The sequence below is a fragment of the Acinonyx jubatus genome, chromosome D3 (genome assembly GCF_027475565.1).
Source record: "Acinonyx jubatus isolate Ajub_Pintada_27869175 chromosome D3, VMU_Ajub_asm_v1.0, whole genome shotgun sequence".
Classification (NCBI taxonomy): Eukaryota; Metazoa; Chordata; class Mammalia; order Carnivora; family Felidae; genus Acinonyx; species Acinonyx jubatus.
Window position 1 is genome coordinate 5597954 of NC_069392.1, and position 16814 is coordinate 5614767.

General features: G+C 65.4%; 1 protein-coding gene across 27 annotated transcripts in view; it reads left to right on the forward strand.

The window, feature by feature from the left end:
• NCOR2 (nuclear receptor corepressor 2) overlaps positions 1 to 16814 on the forward strand; it is a 212196-nt gene that overhangs the window by 162003 nt on the left and 33379 nt on the right. For 21 of the 27 annotated variants that reach the window (XM_053206160.1, XM_053206157.1, XM_053206158.1 and 18 more), the window contains 4 exons: positions 4676 to 4823; positions 7287 to 7337; positions 8320 to 8947; positions 15761 to 15881. In XM_053206160.1, coding sequence (XP_053062135.1) covers positions 4676 to 4823; positions 7287 to 7337; positions 8320 to 8947; positions 15761 to 15881 — 948 coding nt within the window. The remainder of the gene's footprint in view (positions 1 to 4675; positions 4824 to 7286; positions 7338 to 8319; positions 8948 to 15760; positions 15882 to 16814) is intronic. The other 6 variants (XM_053206162.1, XM_053206172.1, XM_053206174.1 and 3 more) reach the window with 1 other exon arrangement.

The window sequence follows — 16814 nt, forward strand, 5'->3', positions numbered from 1 at the left end:
TCAGCACTCGCGCCCCCCGTTTCCTCGTCCGTAAAGCGGAGGGGAGACTAGGCCCCACCCTAGGGCGATGGGCTCTCAGTCAAGGGCGGCGCCTCGCCCCCGTCGGCGCGGGGAGCCGTGGGCATCCCGCGTCCGTGCGCTCAGTGGGCCTTTCTTGAGCGCCCACTGTGTGCCAGGCAGGCCGTGTGTGGGCTTCCCCTGCCGGGCGGAGGAACTGTACGGTTCCGTGGGGTCAGCGGGAGGCAGGCCTGGGCGCGAGGCGGGTGAGGCATAGCTGCAGCGGTCCGCTGACCGAGGAGGCTGCCCGCCCGCCTTGTCGCCCGACCCTGCGCCCTGGCGGGTGGGTCTCACCAGGGAGATGGGGCCAGGAGGCCAGGCCGGTGGGGGGTGGTCAGCTTCCCTTCGTGGGCCTGTCCTCCACCAGACGTGGCTCACGCGGGACTCAGCCGAGGGCGGTCGCGCTGGGTGAGCAGTGGACCGAGTATGTGGGACCCGTAGATGGGGGTCAGCAGGCCGTGTGCTGAGGCCAGCCGATGGGGAGCCTTGCCGACCACTTACTGGTGAGGAAGGGTGATTCGGGAACGTGGGGCTGGCTCTCGTTCCCAGCTGACCTCGAGAGGGCAGTGGAGGGAGCACGGCGAGCGGACACGGGGACCCGTCACGGGAGGCGGGGCTCAGCCCGGGCCCGTCCATCCTGCCGGTGGCCACCCGTGGTGCAGGGGTGAGTTCCCTGTCACTGTGGTATGCAAGCAGGCCTCACAAGATGCTGCTGACCTCCACGACCTCTGCCTCCCACCCTCCCCGGCCCTCCCCGGGCCTCAGGAGGAAGATACAGCCTCCTGGATCCCGAAGCAGCGGCAGCCGCCTCTGGCCCCTGGCCAGGCCCCGCCTGGAGCTCAGGAAGATATGTCACCCTTGGCCGGTGCAGGAAGGAGCAGGGGAAGCAGGGGGTCAGTGGGTGTCCCCTCCCGCTTTACACCAGGCCTGGCCCGAGCACGGCCCCGGGGCGACGTCAGCAGGAAGCAAGATGGGGCGGGCAGGCAGAGCGTGTCCCGGAGTTATGTAACATTTGGCATCGGGGACTTCTCCGAGGTCTTCCCTCCCCTCCTTCTGGCCGAAGGTTACCCTTTTCTCCCATCTGTGAATCCAGGCCCCGGGGCTCAGCTTCTGTGTTTCTGGCTGGCTGTCTGTCTCAGCCCAGGCCCCGCCTTGCCTTGTTTTCCTCCGTTGGCTGCTCTGTCCGAGGCTGCACAGGCCTGCGGAGGAAGACGGCCCGGGCAACCAAGTGCTACAACCTGGCCCGCATTCCAATCTGTGCCCCTCAACTCATGAGCCGTGTGATCTTGGGAAAGTGTCTTTGCCGCTCTGAGTCAGTATCTTTGTCTGTCAGGTTCGCTCATGTAAAGAAACGGTTCCAGAACATCTGTTCTGTAGGTGCTAGGCACCGTCCCAGGTATGCCCCAGATGCGACCGAGGACAAAGAGGCTGGCTCTTAAGGAACTCATTCTAGTTTGCGACACAGAGGAATACACAAATGATTTCTGGTTGCCGTCTGAAGGTGATAAGGTGACGGACATAGTATAGAGCGATTGATGGCGGAGGGGAAGGATTAGCTGATTTTGACAGGGTACTAGGGGAGGCCTCTCGGAGGAGGTGATGTCTGAGTGAAGCCGTGATTTGAGATGAGAAAGTGAGTCATGCCACTATCTAGGAGAAGGGTGTCCAGGTCGAGGAACGACCAGTGCAAAGGTCCTGTGGCCGGGGCCCTCTAAGTATGTTTGCACAAGGAGGCTAGTGTGTTTGTTTCAGGGTGACCGAGGAGGGCAGGGGTGGATGAGCACGTTGGAGAGGTGGGTGGGGTCCGGATCTAGACCACGCAGGGCTGTGTGGAGTGAGGAGGACCTGGGGTTTTCTCTCAGGGGTTTCAGGAGCCCCTGGAGAGTCTGAAGCAGGGAGCAGCGTGTCCTGGCTTGCGGAGCAGCAGCCGTGCGCATCCCGTGACTCAAAGTGTGGCACGTAGTAGGTGCATAGCGAGCAGTGACTGCACTCGCTAATACGGCTCCGCCACGCAGCGTCTCCTCCGGCACACGCGCCTCCTGACTCTGGGGCACGAGGCCACGTGTGGAAGGGTTTGGTGTATCCCCCAGATGCTCCGTCAGCCCCCGTCTCTCAGACCCCGTGCTGGCGTTTGCGTGTTGATGTCACGTGCGTCCCGCTTGGCCCATTGCGTCCCAGGCTGCCGGGCCCGGCGAGCCCTCCCGGAGAGGCCTCGGGTCCCCAGGAGGACGTGCGTCCTGGCCCGACCCCCGGGAGCCCCCGTTCCCTGCGAGGGACCCCCCCACCCCCCTCCTCCCCCCGGGCAGCCTGTCGCCTGCCTCACCCAGCCCGAGCTCGTGGGTGAGTCCCTGTCCGCTAAAAATAGCTGGGGGAAGAAGGGGGAACCCTCGGCCGCACCCACAGAACCCGCATGCCACACAACTTTCTCGTGCCTCCGTGGGCTCCAGCCGCGCCTCGGGGGGAAGCTCGGGCTTTGGGGCCGGGCCGGGCCAGCCCCCGGAGGCGGGTGGATGGTGGAGCTGGGCCTTCCCACGATGGCCAGGGGACGCTCGGCAGGGTGGGGCGACGGCCCTGGCCTCTTGGTGGCGGAAACCGTGACTGACGGGCAAACGGACGTTTTCCTTTTCCTCCCCGCGTTCCGAGCGGCTACGCTCAGAGGACCCCAATTCGCTCAGGAAGAAGGCAGGACCGGAAGCGAGCCCCCCCCAGGCCGGGGCTGGGGTCTGGGGTCTGGGGACCCCTCCGAGGCCCGTTCCCAGCCGGGCCGTGGTGCGGGGCCGGGGCGAGCAGACCCTGCTGGCGCCTGGAGGCGGCGGGGCATTTGCCCCGAGGGTGGGCTGCCTGTTCACATTTTGGGGCGAGCGGCTTTCTGCTGGGGGCCGGGGGATCGGCGCAGGGGAGTTGCACGAGTTTCCTGTTTCCTGTAACAAGGCAGCGCAAACTAGGTGACTTGAAACAATAGAAATCTATTCTGTCGCAATCCTGGAGGCAAAGATCCGAAAGTGGGGTGTCCGTAGGGCCCTGCTCCCTCCAAAGGCTCCAGGGAGAAGCCCGCCTTGCCCCTGCAGCCTCTGGGGCGGGGGGTGGGGAGGGGCAGTGTGGGATGCCCTTTGGCTTGTAGACGCATGGCTCCCCGGTGTGCAGCCGTGTCCAAATTCCCCCCTTGTACGGACACCAGTCATACTGGACTCCGGGCCCACCCTAATCTAACGTGACCTCATCTTAGCTAATTACATGTGCAAAGAGCTTCTTTCCAAATAAGGTCACGTTCAGAGGTTCGGGTGGACGTGAATTCTGGGGCACGGTGTTCAGCCCGGCCTGGGGGGGCTTCACTGAGAGCCGTGGGCATGTCCGGGATAGTGGTAGGTTGGTTCTCCTTCCTTCCTTGGAGACCCCAAAGGGCTCAGGCTGGGACCCTCCCCTCCTGTCACACCAGCTGTATGGGGACAGCCGTCCCCTCTTAGGAACCAGTCCACCCTCTCTGGGGGTCCCTGGGCACCCCGAGACCCCAGCACACGCTGCCACCACACGTGCCCCAACCCTGCCAGCTGTGTGTTTAAGCCCCAGACGCTGCCCATTCAGTCACTCAGGAAGTCGGCCAGCGGACGTGCTCTGAGCCTCCGCGGGGCGCAGCGTGGGAGGCAGAGACGGCCTCCCGGGGCGCCCAGCCCAGCGAGGTGCAGACGCGGGCTGTAGTGCGTGAGGAGTGGGTGCCCCAGTGGAGGGGTGGCCATCTGGCCCCGTGAGCAAAGGAGCCGGGCTTCCCGGGACCGGGGTGCCGTGTGGAGGGATGTGAAGGGCTCTGCGGCGAGAGCCTCCTCTCTGTTCCTCGAACGCTCGGCTGGGTCCCACCTCCGGGGGCTGCACCGGTAACGCCATCCTCCGGGGCCTTGCCCAGCCAGCTCCCGCTGCGTGCTCAGACCCGGCTCGCGTGGCACCTCTTCCGTGCGGCCCCCACCCTGTCTGATTCCGTCCGCCCCGTATCCCCACCTCTGAGTCTCTCCTGAAGGGATGTGCCCTTTGCCGCTCTCCGTGACCGGAAGGTCTTTGTGGGCGGTGTCCCGGTCTGCCTCACTGACCGTGGGTCCTCAGCCTCCGCGCGGCGCCTGTCACACAGGAGGGGGGTCTGGAAAGGCCAGTGGGGTGAAATGACGGGCTTCCCAAGCGGGGCTCGGTGAGGGGCAGACGCAACACGCAAGGAAAGGTTTCCCTCGTTCTTTCGCTCCACACGTAGTGGCCGTGCCTGGCAGGTGTCCTGTGGGGTGCCCTGCACGGTCACTGCTTAGCTGGGCTAGCCAGAGGGGCTGGAGAGTCACAGGGGATCTTGAGGCACAGATAGTCCTTCCTCGCCGGTTCTAGAAGGATGTCAGGGCAGCGGGCATACGTGCATCTAGGACTTGACGGAAGATTAGAGCCCTCGGGAAAAATAACCACCGGCGTGCTTGGCCGCCGCAGTGAGATGTGGCCGGTGGGGCGGGGGGGGGGGGGGGGGTGTCGCCTGGTGGCCACGTGGCCGGGATCGCTGTCCATCGCACCTGTGGCAAGGCCTCAGGCACAGGGAGTCCCCGAGCTGACAGCTGAGGGCCAGGCTCTCACCGCCACCGTCCCTGTGCCCTAGGAGAAGGAGAGGAATGCGCGGAGGAAGAAGAAGAAAGCCCCGGCTGCCGCCAGTGAGGAGGCCGCCTTCCCGCCCGCGGTGGAGGACGACGAGATGGAGGTGTCAGGAGGGAGCGGGAACGAAGAGGACGTGGCAGAGGAGGCGGAAGGTGAGGGGAAGAAACTGACCTGCCCTCCAACTGTCTGGGTTCTTCTGAGAAGAGGCTTGGCCTGCCTTGGAGAGGAAGCGCGGGGATGGCGGGGATGGTGGGTTGCTGTTGCTTCCAAGGGCCCCGCTTTGTAAGATGAACTTCCCGCCCCGCCCCCCTCCTGGCACGATGCCCCTGAAGGCCCCAACCCCTGCTTAGCTGGACGTCTCCGCCTCACCCATCGCCTTCCTGCCCAGAGCCGACCTGGTTGCGGGTCCTCACGTTTCTGGCGAACGGAGCCTTTTTTCCTCCTGCCCCCGCCCGGGATGCCTTCTTGTCCCTCCTGTCCGCCTGCCTCTGTATTCAGACCCCCAGGTTTCTGCCGACATGGCGAGGGAAGGCGTGAGTCACCTCTTGGCTCCTCAGGCCGGGCCCGCAAATCAATCCAGGCGCTCCCAGCCCACAGTGCAGTCGTCAGCCCGAACCCTGCTTCCCGGCTGAGAACAGAGAATTGCGCTCGGTGGTTCCTGGAGACGACCGTGGTCGTCTCCACTTGGGCATGGGTCTGGGGACCGAGTCTGGCCCCCGTGCTGGTGGCTCTGGGCCTCTCTGGGCCAAGTTGGTGAGAGGCCTGGCCAGTGGCCGGTGGAGGGCTGCAGACCCCTCTGGTCCTTGTGTTCTGGGTCCTGGCTTTACAGCCAGAAAGAAAAAAGGAAGCAGAAACCCAATCCCCTGTTTAAATATCCTGCCAGCTAGCTGTCTGTGCGGACAGGATGCAGCCTCGGTGGGAAAGTAAAAGGAAGCCAGACTTCGGCTCGGCATTAAGAGCAGAACAGACGGTGCCCAATAAGAGAGCTGTGTGGTAGTGAACTCCCGTCACTTGTAGGGCTTACCTGCCCCATCAGGGTGGGGGCGGGGGGAGGGCCGGTCTGGTGGAGCTGAGCTTCTGACCACCTGGTGGCTCTGAGCGGATCACGTGCAGCAGGGTAGAAAACCCCGCGCAAAGATGCGGGGAAACCGAGGCCCGCATCTTGAGCTCGGAAACCGAGGCCCAGAGAGAGGAGAACCACTCTCACGGGGTGTCACGTAACTGGGAGACTTGGAGTCGGCCAATCCAGCCAGCATCTGCTGTGTAACCCTGTCCCTTGTGACCAGGATGGGGGAGGTCAGGTAGGTTCTGGGTCAGGGCCCGAGGTTGCCCCGATGGAACCTTCTAGAAAGACCAGCCGGCCCCAGCAGCATGCCAGACCTTTCCAGGGGCCAGGCAGCGTCCAGGCAGAGATGAACCGTCTGGGGAGGGAGGAGTCAGCCTCCGATCAGCGTCTCTGTAGCGATCATGGTGTCGCCGTCGTAAACAGAGTAGCAGCCTTGAGTTAATCCCTTGAACTGTCACAGTGACCCAGTGGGATGGGTGCTCTGGTCACCCCGTTTACAGATGAGGAAACTGAGCCACAGAGCGGTCACCCAGGGCCTGCTTGGGGACCAGGGCTCAGACTGGTCGGACGTCTGGACCCCCGGGCCCTTTCCGGACCTACTGACTAGGCAGCACTTTGAGGGCGGGCCCCGCCATCCGAATCTTCACGGCCCCCGTGCTTGCACGCACGCTCGCCCCTGAGGACTCCTCATGGGCAGAAGCCTCTTGATGAGGCAGAGGGCCTGGCCGTAAGTGCCCATTTTGTAGATGAGCAGACCGATGCTCCGGGAATTCAGGGATCTAGCCCCCTGCGCCCCGACGTGTGTTATCTCAGAGGACAGGAGTGACATTGCTGGAGTCAGCAGGCAGGGGCAGGCACACGGACACCGGGGTCAGCCCTCTCCTGCCCCCCTGCAGTGTGGCCTGGGGCGCGTGACTCAGGCTCGCTGTGCCTCAGTTTCCTCATCTGCAAAGGGGACGATGCTTGTGCCGGTCTTGGTGGCTGCTGAGGACGTGAGTCCCGGGCGTGAAGGGCTTTGTGCAGAGCTCAGCGCCCACAGAGGCCCTGTGTTGCTGTTGTTTCACTTATTATTTCTGGAAGTGGTAGGGAGGGAGCTCCTCGAAGGGAGGTCAGGAGTCGGAGAGGCTGGGGGGCAGTGGGGGTCGTGAAGGCCGAAGGCCTCTGTCCAGGGCCACGGCAGCCCCGGCCGGCCCGGCTCTGTGGCTGGGCGCTGGGGTGGGGGGCCCGTCCTGCAGTCCTGGCCGCCTCTGAGGCCAGCGCCCCCACCCCCGGGGTCCTGGGAACCCAGAGCCAGACGAGGCCAGTGACTTGTCCAGAGACACCCAGGAGTGGGTGGGACTGGCGGGACCCCGTCAGGGGCCAGGGCCGCTGCGGACCTTCGGGGCTGAAGGGAGAGGGTGCGTTGCTCCAAAAGCCGAGAGCCGCCATGGCTCCTCCCTGCCGCCTGCCGGGCCCCAGGCCCACTGCCGGCCCGCCTCCCTGGCTGCCTCCTCTCCCCGCCTGCTTCTCCTGCTGCCTTGCTTCTAACCCTTCTCTCCCTTCCTTCCAGCCTTACACGCCTCTGGGAACGAGGTGCCCAGAGGGGAATGCAGTGGCCCAGGTACGAATGGAGCCATCTGGCCTGGGGGTGGGATAGGGTTAGGGCTTCCCGGGGGTACGGGGCATCCTGCGGTCGCCCGTCTTCAGCGAGGGGCCCCAATTCTGTGAGCATGCCTCTGTGAGTGCCACCATTTGTGCTGTTGCTGCCTCTGTGCCCCTCCCCGGCTCGGTGTCTGTCCCCCGTGCTGTTCCCTGACACACTCGTGCACATCTGTACGCTCGGTTCCATCGTCTTGTTGGCTCTCACCGGTGCTTTCATTCGTGACTTCTATGTCGTTTCGTTCGCCAACAGCAAGTGCAGGGGTTCTCAGATGTCCCCGTTTTGCACAAAGTGGGGGAAATCGAGACCCAAAGAGGTGGCAGGAGTGTGTTTCTTTAAGGCTGAAGAGCCCAGCCGGAACCTAGCTGTCCTCGCCTCTTGTCTGCACCCACATTCGGCCACTCGAAGGACGTTGCTGTGCACCTGCTGTGTGCCAGGCCCTGTGGGATGGGGATGGGGGTGCTGAGGCTTTCCCCCCTTTCCCCTCAGGCTCCTCAGAGTTCACGGGCCCCTTTTACGTGGTCGTGGTGATGTAACAGCAGATCGTCACCGAGCCTAACCCTGTGCTGCCACACCTCCTGGCTCACTGTCCCTGTGAGCTGGGATTCGCTCTCCCCACTCTCCAGATGGGGAAAGCGAGGCCCAGAGGTAACGCGCATTACCGCGGCCGGGCTTCCAGCGTGCACGCAGACAGGGACGGAGCGCTAAGGCCGCAGCCCTGGCCGCACCGGGGTGCCGGCGACCCCAGGGCCCAGGCTCCGGGGTCGGCAGTGGGGGCAGGGCAGGGTACCCAGGTGTGCAGGAGCCTTCATGGGGCAACTGCATCCTGAGATTGTGCTCTGGAGCCGGGACAGGCAGGTCTGGCCTTGAAGAAGGCCGCCCCTGCCTCTACCCCTGAGCCCCCTGCAACACTCACCCTTCCTCCTCGCCACCCCTCCCGCAGCCACCGTCAACAACAGTTCTGACACCGAGAGCATCCCCTCCCCCCGCACCGAGGCCGCCAAGGACGCGGGGCAGAACGGGCCCAAGCCCCCGCCTGCCCCAGGCGCCGATGTGCCAGCCCCTGAGCCGCCCACACCACCGCCGGAGGATGCGCTGGCCCCCGCCGAGCCCGCCCCGGCCCCTGAAGCCGCCGGCCCGCCCACGCCCCCACCGGCACCCCCATCGCCCACCGCACCCCCTCCTGTGGTCCCCAAGGAGGAGAAGGAAGAAGAGGTTGTCACGGCCCCCCTGGTGGCAGAGGAGGAGGAGCAGAAGCCCCCCGTGGCCCAGGAGCTGTCCGTGGACGTGGGCAAGTCAGAAGAGCCTGCCGAGGCACCCCCCACAGAGCCCATCAAGAGCGAATGCAAAGAGGAGGCCCCGGAGGACGGGCCCCACAAGGGCAAAGGAGGCCCTGAGGCCAGCGTGGAGGCCGCCCCTGAGGGGGCCCTCAAGGTGGAGAAGAAAGAGGGCGGCGGCCCTGGGGGCAAAGCCCCCACGACCAAGGGAGCAGGGGCGCCCCAGGACAGCGACTCCAGCGCCACCTGCAGTGCGGACGAGGTGGATGAGCCCGAGGGGGGCGACAAGAACAGGTGAGCGGTGGGCACACCGGGAGGCGGCTTCTGTCCCCCGCAAAACCTCTGTGCCTGCCCTCGGGGAGCGCGGCCCGGCTGGAGGAGGGGGCGGTCGAGGGGGAAGCGCGCCGGGCGGGGGCGGGGGGGGGGTGGGGGGGCTGGCTTCCGGGGCTGCAGCACGAAGCCCTGCGACCCTCGTGGCCGGAGGTGTGCCGGTGCGGCCAGGGCCCTGCCACTGTGCCGGCGGCTGGCCGTGCTCAGTGCTCTGCACCCCCATCGCTGCCTCCGTGTCCGATTTCCCCATGTTTCTTTTCCTTGCGAGGGCACCGTCCTGGGATTCGGGGCCACCCGAATGACCCCATCTGAACTCGATCACGTCTGCAAAGAGCCTGTTTTCCAAATTAGGTCACGTTCACAAGTCCCTGGCTGTTAGGACTTGAACGTGTTTGGGGTGGGGTGGGGGTGGGGGTCACAATTCCATCCTTAACAGGGCCAGTGCCAAGGCCCGGGGGTGGGAAGGAGCCCGTGTGCTGCGGGCGGAGTGACCCAGCGAGGGTCAGCTGGCCGTGCCAGCTCCTGGCCCCGTTCTCAGGGGAATGCTCTGCTCAGCCGGCTGTGACTTAGGCTCTGAGAACAGTCAGCTGCCAACGCGGGGCGATGCACGGGGGTGAGAGAGGCCTGCCACGTCCCGGCGGACAGTGGTGCGGGTCTGCCTGAGGCTGCTGGTCGCAGGATCCCGAGGTCACTGGCGGCTCCTGTCCCGTCCGCCAAGGGTCTGGGTGCAGGAACTTGGGGCCCGTGTCCTGGCTCCCAACGGATTGAGCTGTTGAGGCCGCTCTCCTGCTGGGGTGGCCTGGAGGGACCCCGTGCCGTTTCTGTTTGGACGCCACTGGTTCTGAGACGCGTTCCTCCCTTTCTCACTTTTGTCTCTGCCCCTGGCACAGGATGGTTCTCACTCCAAGCCCCGGAGCACTGGATTTTAGCCACTTTTGGCACAGATGCTTGGGGACCCTGAGACCCTCGGCCAGAAGCAAAGCTCCTACCCCGGATTCGGGGCCGGTTGCGGGCAGCTGAGGGCAGAGGTACAGAGGCCCACTCCCACCCACATCTGGACACTGGAGGAATGTTTTCTAGTGAGGCAGGCGGGTCATTTTTATTTTGACTAAAAACAGTGCGGTCTGTTGTCTCTCCTCTCCCGTCTCTCGGAAAAGTTCTGGGCAGAGCGAGAGGGAGGAAAATCTGACTTTCAAATCGCCGAGTTCACTCGGAGCCTTTCCTCTGCCCCGTGATTCACCTTGGGGCACGTTAGAATGGCAAGTTCTAGAACATTCCATGGGGAAATCAGATTCATCCAGAGCTCGTTGGGTCTTCACACGTTCCACAAAAGGAGGTGAGCCATGTTGTCCCCAGGTTTCCGTCTCCAGGGGTCCCTGGGGGCCACCACCGGCAGCCTCACCCCACCTGTGTCAGGAGGAGGACAGTCTGGTGGGTGGCCCTGTGACAGGCAGAGGCCGGGCCAGCTTCCGGGGGCTCAGAGCTCCTGAGCTTGCCCTTGGAAAACAGTGCCCTCAGTGGAGGATTGGGCCCACGGCCAGGGTCCAGCCACTCCGCTCGCTCTTTGTGCCTGGGTAATGGGGTCAGGGCGGACTGCTCCCCACCCTGCTCCTGCTGGCCGTGGGGACGGAGTCATGGAAACATATGTTTCTGCTCTTAGCGGGAAGAGTGCTGAGCTCATGGGGCAGCCGTGCTGATAAGCCGCCTCCCGGAGTGTGTTTGGGCTCACGTGGCCTGCCCAGACTGGGGAGCTGGGAAGGCTGGGCTCAGCCCCCCTCACCCCCTGGATCCCTCTGGCCAGGCCTGAAGGCCCCGCACCCCCAGCAGAACAGCCCCACCCGGGGAACGTGTCCTCCCCCTGCCCCGTCCTGCTGGGTCTGGCTCTGTCCCCTCTTCCTGCCTGGACGTCCAGCATTCGATCCCCGGGGAGCAGCAGCCCTGGGCTGGGAGTCAGGACACCTGGTTTAGTCACGCCCTGTGTGACCGAGGCTGGGCCCCCGCCCTCAGAGCCAGGCTGGACTGAGGCCAGCTCGCTGACCTCTTCCTGGCTGGCCGCCTGCCACCCCTCCCTCCCCCCCCCAGCCGCGGCCGCGCAGGCAAGATGCGTCAGAGCAGGCCCTGGCAGCCGGGGCCTCCCGGAAGGGCTGGCGGGACGGGTGGGCCCCCGCACGACCCCAGGTCCTGGCCGCCCGCCCCCCGCCCTCCTTCCCGCCTGGCGGCCCTGGTGTGGTGAGCCGGGCGGCCCTGGACGCGCCCAAGATGCGTGTGGTTCTGGCCCCCGCCGGCCGACCTTTGGAGGGAGGAATCCCAGTCTGCTCTCGCTGTCTGTCACCTTCCGCAGGCAGCTTGGCCGGGAGTTTTCTTGGCTGCCGACCAGAGATCGTGGCCCCGATTGCAAAGCCTAGAGCTCGCCCGCCCTCCTCTGTCCCAGTTTCCAGAGGAGGCGCCTTGGCACCTTCTCGTGGGCTGGAGACCTCGGAGAGCCCCTTCCCCTGGCCCTCCGTGTCCCCACTGCGGGCTCACCGTGAGCGGCACAGACGGGCCTGGTGCCAGGCTCACACACGCTAGGTGCTCAGCGAACAGCTTGCCGCCTGTGGGTCCGCTGCGGGAACGCTGCAGGTTTCCTCCAAGAGCCGCTGGAGTGTGGGTTCTTCCACCGCGCCCTTGAAACTCTGCAAGAATCCTAGCAGCAGTTTCCCTGTCGTTGCTTTATTCCGTAAATCACTGGGCGCCGGTGCGCGTCAGGTGCCCTTCTAGGTGTGAGGGATGCTGGGAACAGAACGGGTGAGCCCTGATTCCAGAGCGCTTCTGCTCTGGTGGGCGCGGCCAGCAAGGCGCGGGAACATTAAAGGGGCGGAACAACTGTTCCTGTGATGAGTGGCCGATGGGAAGATCGGGGTGTGGGGAGCAGTCAGGGAGGCCTCTGAGGAGGTGGCGTAGGAGGGCGATCAGAGCCGGTGGTGGGAGGTGTGGGCAGGAACAGGCAGTGGAAAGGCCCTGTGGCCGCATGAGCTTCTGCTCGGTGGAGGCCAAAGAGGCCTGCGGTGGGGTGGAGCGAGGGAGATGGGCAGGGGAGGAGGTGACAGAGGAGGTGACAGGTTCCCTCCCTCTCCAGCCCCAGCGTGGCAGCGAGGATGATCTCAGCCTGGTGATAATGGGGAAGCCAAGGGGGGCACTGGTGAAGAGGGGCACCCTGTCGCAGACCCGGAGCGTCCCCGGCCCCCTGTTGCTCATCGGCACCCCCCTCCAGCCCTGGCCCTCCAGCGTGGGAAGGAAACCCACAGTGACTGGGAGACCCTCTGTCCCGCTCAGCCCAGGGTGCTGCTGTCGGCATTCTGTGTGTGTGCTCCCTTGTTCTCCCAGAGAACAGTTCCCGGTGGCAGGGGTGGGGAGGGGGTGACGGTCCTCATGCCCATTTTCCAGATGAGGAAACTGAGGCACAGTGGTTCAGTCATACGGCTGAAGGTGGGATTCGAACGGGGAGCGTGAGCCCTGAACTGCTCCCGGCCGTGCTGCCGCCTTCCCCTGCCTCTCCCGGGTCACATGGCTGGTGCCAGGCTCCGAGAGCCCCGCCCCACCCGGGCCTCCCGAGAGGAAAATAAAAGCTGCTGTCTTCCAAGAAAACAAAGGAAAGAGAACAGAGGCCCAGCCGCCCCTGAGGAGGCTCCTGGAGGCGGTGCTCAGCCGCTGTGGCTGCTGGAACGAGGGGAGGTTGGGAGCAGTGGGAGCGCCCGTCTTCCCGTGCCTTTGGGGGTTCCAGACCCTGAGGCCTGTGAAGGGCTTGAACCCAGACCCTTGCTCTGGGATGCCACCCTCTTACAGTGAGGGGTGGGGCTGGCGGCAGAGCGTGGCGCCCGTGGCCCCAGCCCCCACCGAGCTCCTGCCTCCCTCTGTGGGGGTGCTCAGGCAACAGGGGTCCGGGTCTCCGTGCGTGCCCCCAGCGCTTGCTTGTGGAGAGCCTTAGAGGGGCAGCCCCTGCCCTTCTGCCCTCCAGTCTGACTTGCCCCTCCCTGGGTGAGGAGGTGGGGAAACCAAGGCAGGCACAGGCTCCAGGGGAAGGCCCTGGTTCACGGCCCAGTTGGCGGGGACCAGACACTTTGCTTTATGCGTGTTCTAGAAGCATTTACGCAGACACAAAATGTTACTTCTCAACTTTAACACTTGTGTCCGTGTTTCTGTGTATGCATCAAATACGACATCTTACTGCTCCTGGAAGCAATACGGTTAATCAAACTCTTGATTTTACGGCTGGCCTACAGTACGTTCTTTTTTTTTTTTTTTTTTTTTTTTCTTTTTTCTCGTGACAGCTTTGAGATATAATTCACATAGCGTACTACGTAGCCGTTAACGTGCACGGCTGAGTGGGTTTTAGTCTGTTCACAGAGACGTGCGGCCATCACGGCCGTTGAAGCCCAGAACGTTTCCGTCACCCCGACCCCCCACCCCAGAGACACGCTGTGCTCAGCCCCCCTCCCCGCGCCGCCCCCGGCCCCCGGCCCCCCACGCCCCTGGCTTCTGTCTCTGGATTTGCCTCCTCTGGGCATTTCATCCCAGTGGATTCATGCGTGTGGCCTTTTGCGTCTGGCTTCTTTCACTTGGCACGTGGTTTTCCAGATCCTCCCGGTACTTTCTCCTCCTTATGGCTGATTCCTGTTTCACCGTGTGGACGGACCACGTTTTGTACTGTATCCTTGAAGCCGATTTTGGGCACGTGGGTGGTTTCTCACCTTTTGGCTGTGGCGACAGTGCCTCTGCGACCTTAGCGAACCGACCTTGTGCGTGCGTGTGTGGACCCGTGTTCTCAGTTCTGGGCAGACGCCCCCAGAGTGGGACCGCCAGGTCAGATGGTAACCGTCTTGCCTTTGCAGTAACTGCCAGGCTTCTTCCGCAGCGGCTGCAGCGTGTTCGTTTTTAAGTTCAGGTTAACAAGGGCCCGTTGGTTTCAATGGATGCTGGCAGGCGGAGGGGAGGGGAGGCCGGGTGTGGGGGCAGTTGAGGCAGGTGGGGAACATCAGGACTGCTGATGGCGCGGGTGCTCACGCCCGTCGGGGTGCCTGGTGCAGGGGGGCAGGGAGGGGCAGCGGCCACAGGGGAGGGAGGCCCGAAGCCCTCGGAGCATAGCAGGGCAGGTAGAGAGGTGAGGGCGGGCGGGAGGGGGAGCAGGCGGGGAGGACGGTGGAGGCCGGCGGAGCACGGAGAAGTCGGGACGACCTTCCCCCGCGCGCCAGGGGCAGCCCCGGCGGGCGTCACCGCGTCTGTCTCTGCTCAGCCGAGCGTGTGGCAGACGCGGGCGGGAGGCGGTACCCGCAGGACAGGCTGTCATGGCCGTGGCTCGGCGGCTCGGCCACCACGGAGAGCAGAAGGCGCCCAGGCCTCGAGTCGGGTGTGCGCCCTGTTCCGTCCCCAGGAAGGAGGCACGTTTACCTCACGGGTGGGCGTCTGGCTCCGGCTGCTGGGCGCAGAGAGCCGCGAGCCACGTCCTCGTTGTCACGGCTCTTGCCTGGAAGGCAGCGGCTGTGGCTTCCGGTCTGCACGTGGCGTCGCCTGACCCGGTCACGGCACACAGTAGGGGCTGTGCCAACAGGGCCCTCTGGCCGTGGGGACCTGGCCTCAGCTTTTGCCCCCCCCCCCCCCCTGCCCCCGGGCGAGTCCCGGCCCAGGGCCAGTGCCCTTGCACGCCCTGATGGGTCACCGGTGGCGTCCCTCAGGCAGAGGTTGGATCCCGAGTCTCTCTGTGCTCCCCGGGCACAGCGCTGGGTCTGTTGTGTGCTCAGCAAGTGCAGGTCTCGGGAGGGAGTCAGGAGCTGGGCGGGAACCTGGCAGCCCCGGTGGGTAGGTGAGGGTCAGGCTGGGGCAGACTGAGATCCCACCCCAGAGACCCCTTGCCAACGAGGGAGGCAGATAGGGGTTGTGGCAGCTTGCTGTGCCCAGTACTCTGGGGTTTCCTGGAAATCCCTGAGGACTTCCTGAAGGAGGTGACGCCCGTGAAGAGGGCAGGCTGTGTCTGGGTGCCCCTGCATGGGCGGGGCCCCGTCCCTGGCGTCCACTTGGGCCCTGCCAGGTGCCCTGTGCGGGTTCCCGGTCGTGTGTGTCAGCAGCAGACGAGGCGACCGCGCTCTGCGGAATGAAGCACTTACGGGCCCGGTTCGGCTCGCGGCCATGCTTGTGGCTGATGGGCAGACGGGTGCACGCTGACCGGGCCCTCCACACGAAGCTTGCAGCCTGCCTGCTTTTTCAGCGCCTCAGAAGCGGTGGGCCGGTGAGGTGCGAGTTCTGGTTCAGCGGGTGGGTTCCCCGGCTCCTGCCTCCTACGTGGGGTCCACTCAGCTCTGCGCCAGGCACCTGAGCCTCCCCTATTTGGGTGATGAATAATCTCCCTGAATCTCTTAAGCTCGCCGAGCCTTAATCTGGTTGAGTCTTCGGCTTTGCTGCAGCTCTGGGAGAGCCCTGCGCGGCGCGGGCCCTGAGTCTCGGCTTCCCTGGGACTTTGCTTGCCTGGGGCTGTCTCAGGGGGGGTATTTAATCCTGGCCTGGGCTTCTGGGCTGGGCTTGGAGCGGGTCTTGGCTCCTCACGGACCCGGCCGGGACCAGAGGAGGGAGGGAGGAGTCGCCTGGCCCCGTTCCCCACCCCCCCCCCGAGTCCTGGTTGGTCTCCTCGGCCGGGTGACCCTGGACGTTTGCCCCGCTTCTGGCGGCCCCCTCCGGCCGGGTCCTGCAGGGCTGGAGCCCGGAGAGGCCAGCGGTGAGCCTGTGGGCTGACGCTCCTCTCCCCCTCAGGCTGCTGTCCCCACGGCCCAGCCTCCTCACCCCAAGCAGTGACACCAGGGCCAACGCCTCCCCCCAGAAGCCGCTGGACCTGAAGCAGCTGAAGCAGCGGGCGGCTGCCATACCCCCGATCGTGAGTGCCCGGGCGTCCCTCCCACACCCCAGGACTCCTGCGAGGAAGGCAGCAGCCCCCCACGCCCCCCACCTTCAGCCCCGGTTCAGGGAGGCAGCGCAGGAGGGCGGGTGCCCAGCTCCGGGGGGGGCCGGGGTGGGGGCCAGCACCTGCAGCCTCGCTCTTCTCGGCCCTTCCCGGCAGCCTCCTGTTTCCTGGAGAAATCCCCATGGAGATGAGGCGGGAACAGCTCTAGGGCTCTGGCGGGCGTGCAGGGTGGGGCTCTGGAGGAACCAGGGAGCTTGCGGCCTGCGGGTCTCCCTCCCACCCTCCCGGCCCGGTGCCCGCGCGGGTCCTTGCGGCCCAAGGGGCCGCGCCCACCGTGCCCACCTCCGCCCTGCCCCCCGAGGCTTCTCCAGAGCTCCCCCAGACCAGGGAGGGCAGGACATCCCCCGGCTGTCTCAGCACTGTGGGCAGAAAGGTGGGGCCTCCCCTGTTCTAAACAAGAGACCCTGTGGGAGGCTCCCCAGGAGAGGCTGTGGGGAGGCTCGAGGCCGCACAGGCAGCCCCTTGGAGGAGCCCCCTCGTCACAACGGCCCGGCCTCTGCCAAGGCCGCTCCTCTCTGAGGAGGTGTGCCCGGGCTCCCTGTGTGCGGCTGAGGGGCTTTCGGAGTGAGGGGCACGGGGCGGGCCAGGCTGTACGGCCAGCTGCTGGGGCCGGGCACGGTCCTGCTCGTCCGTCCCGACCTCCCAGACCCGCGGAGACTCGGGGCAGGGGGCACGGGCGGCCACACCCCGCGCCCTTTCTGCAAAGACCTACCCTCCCGTCCCCTGAGCTGCGTGCCTTTGGACACCTTGCCGCCTTGGCCTTCGGGCTTGTCACCTGCGGGGGGCCTGGAAGGCGTTCCCCGATCTCTGCGGCCCACGGACGGCCTGTCAAGATACTCATTTCCC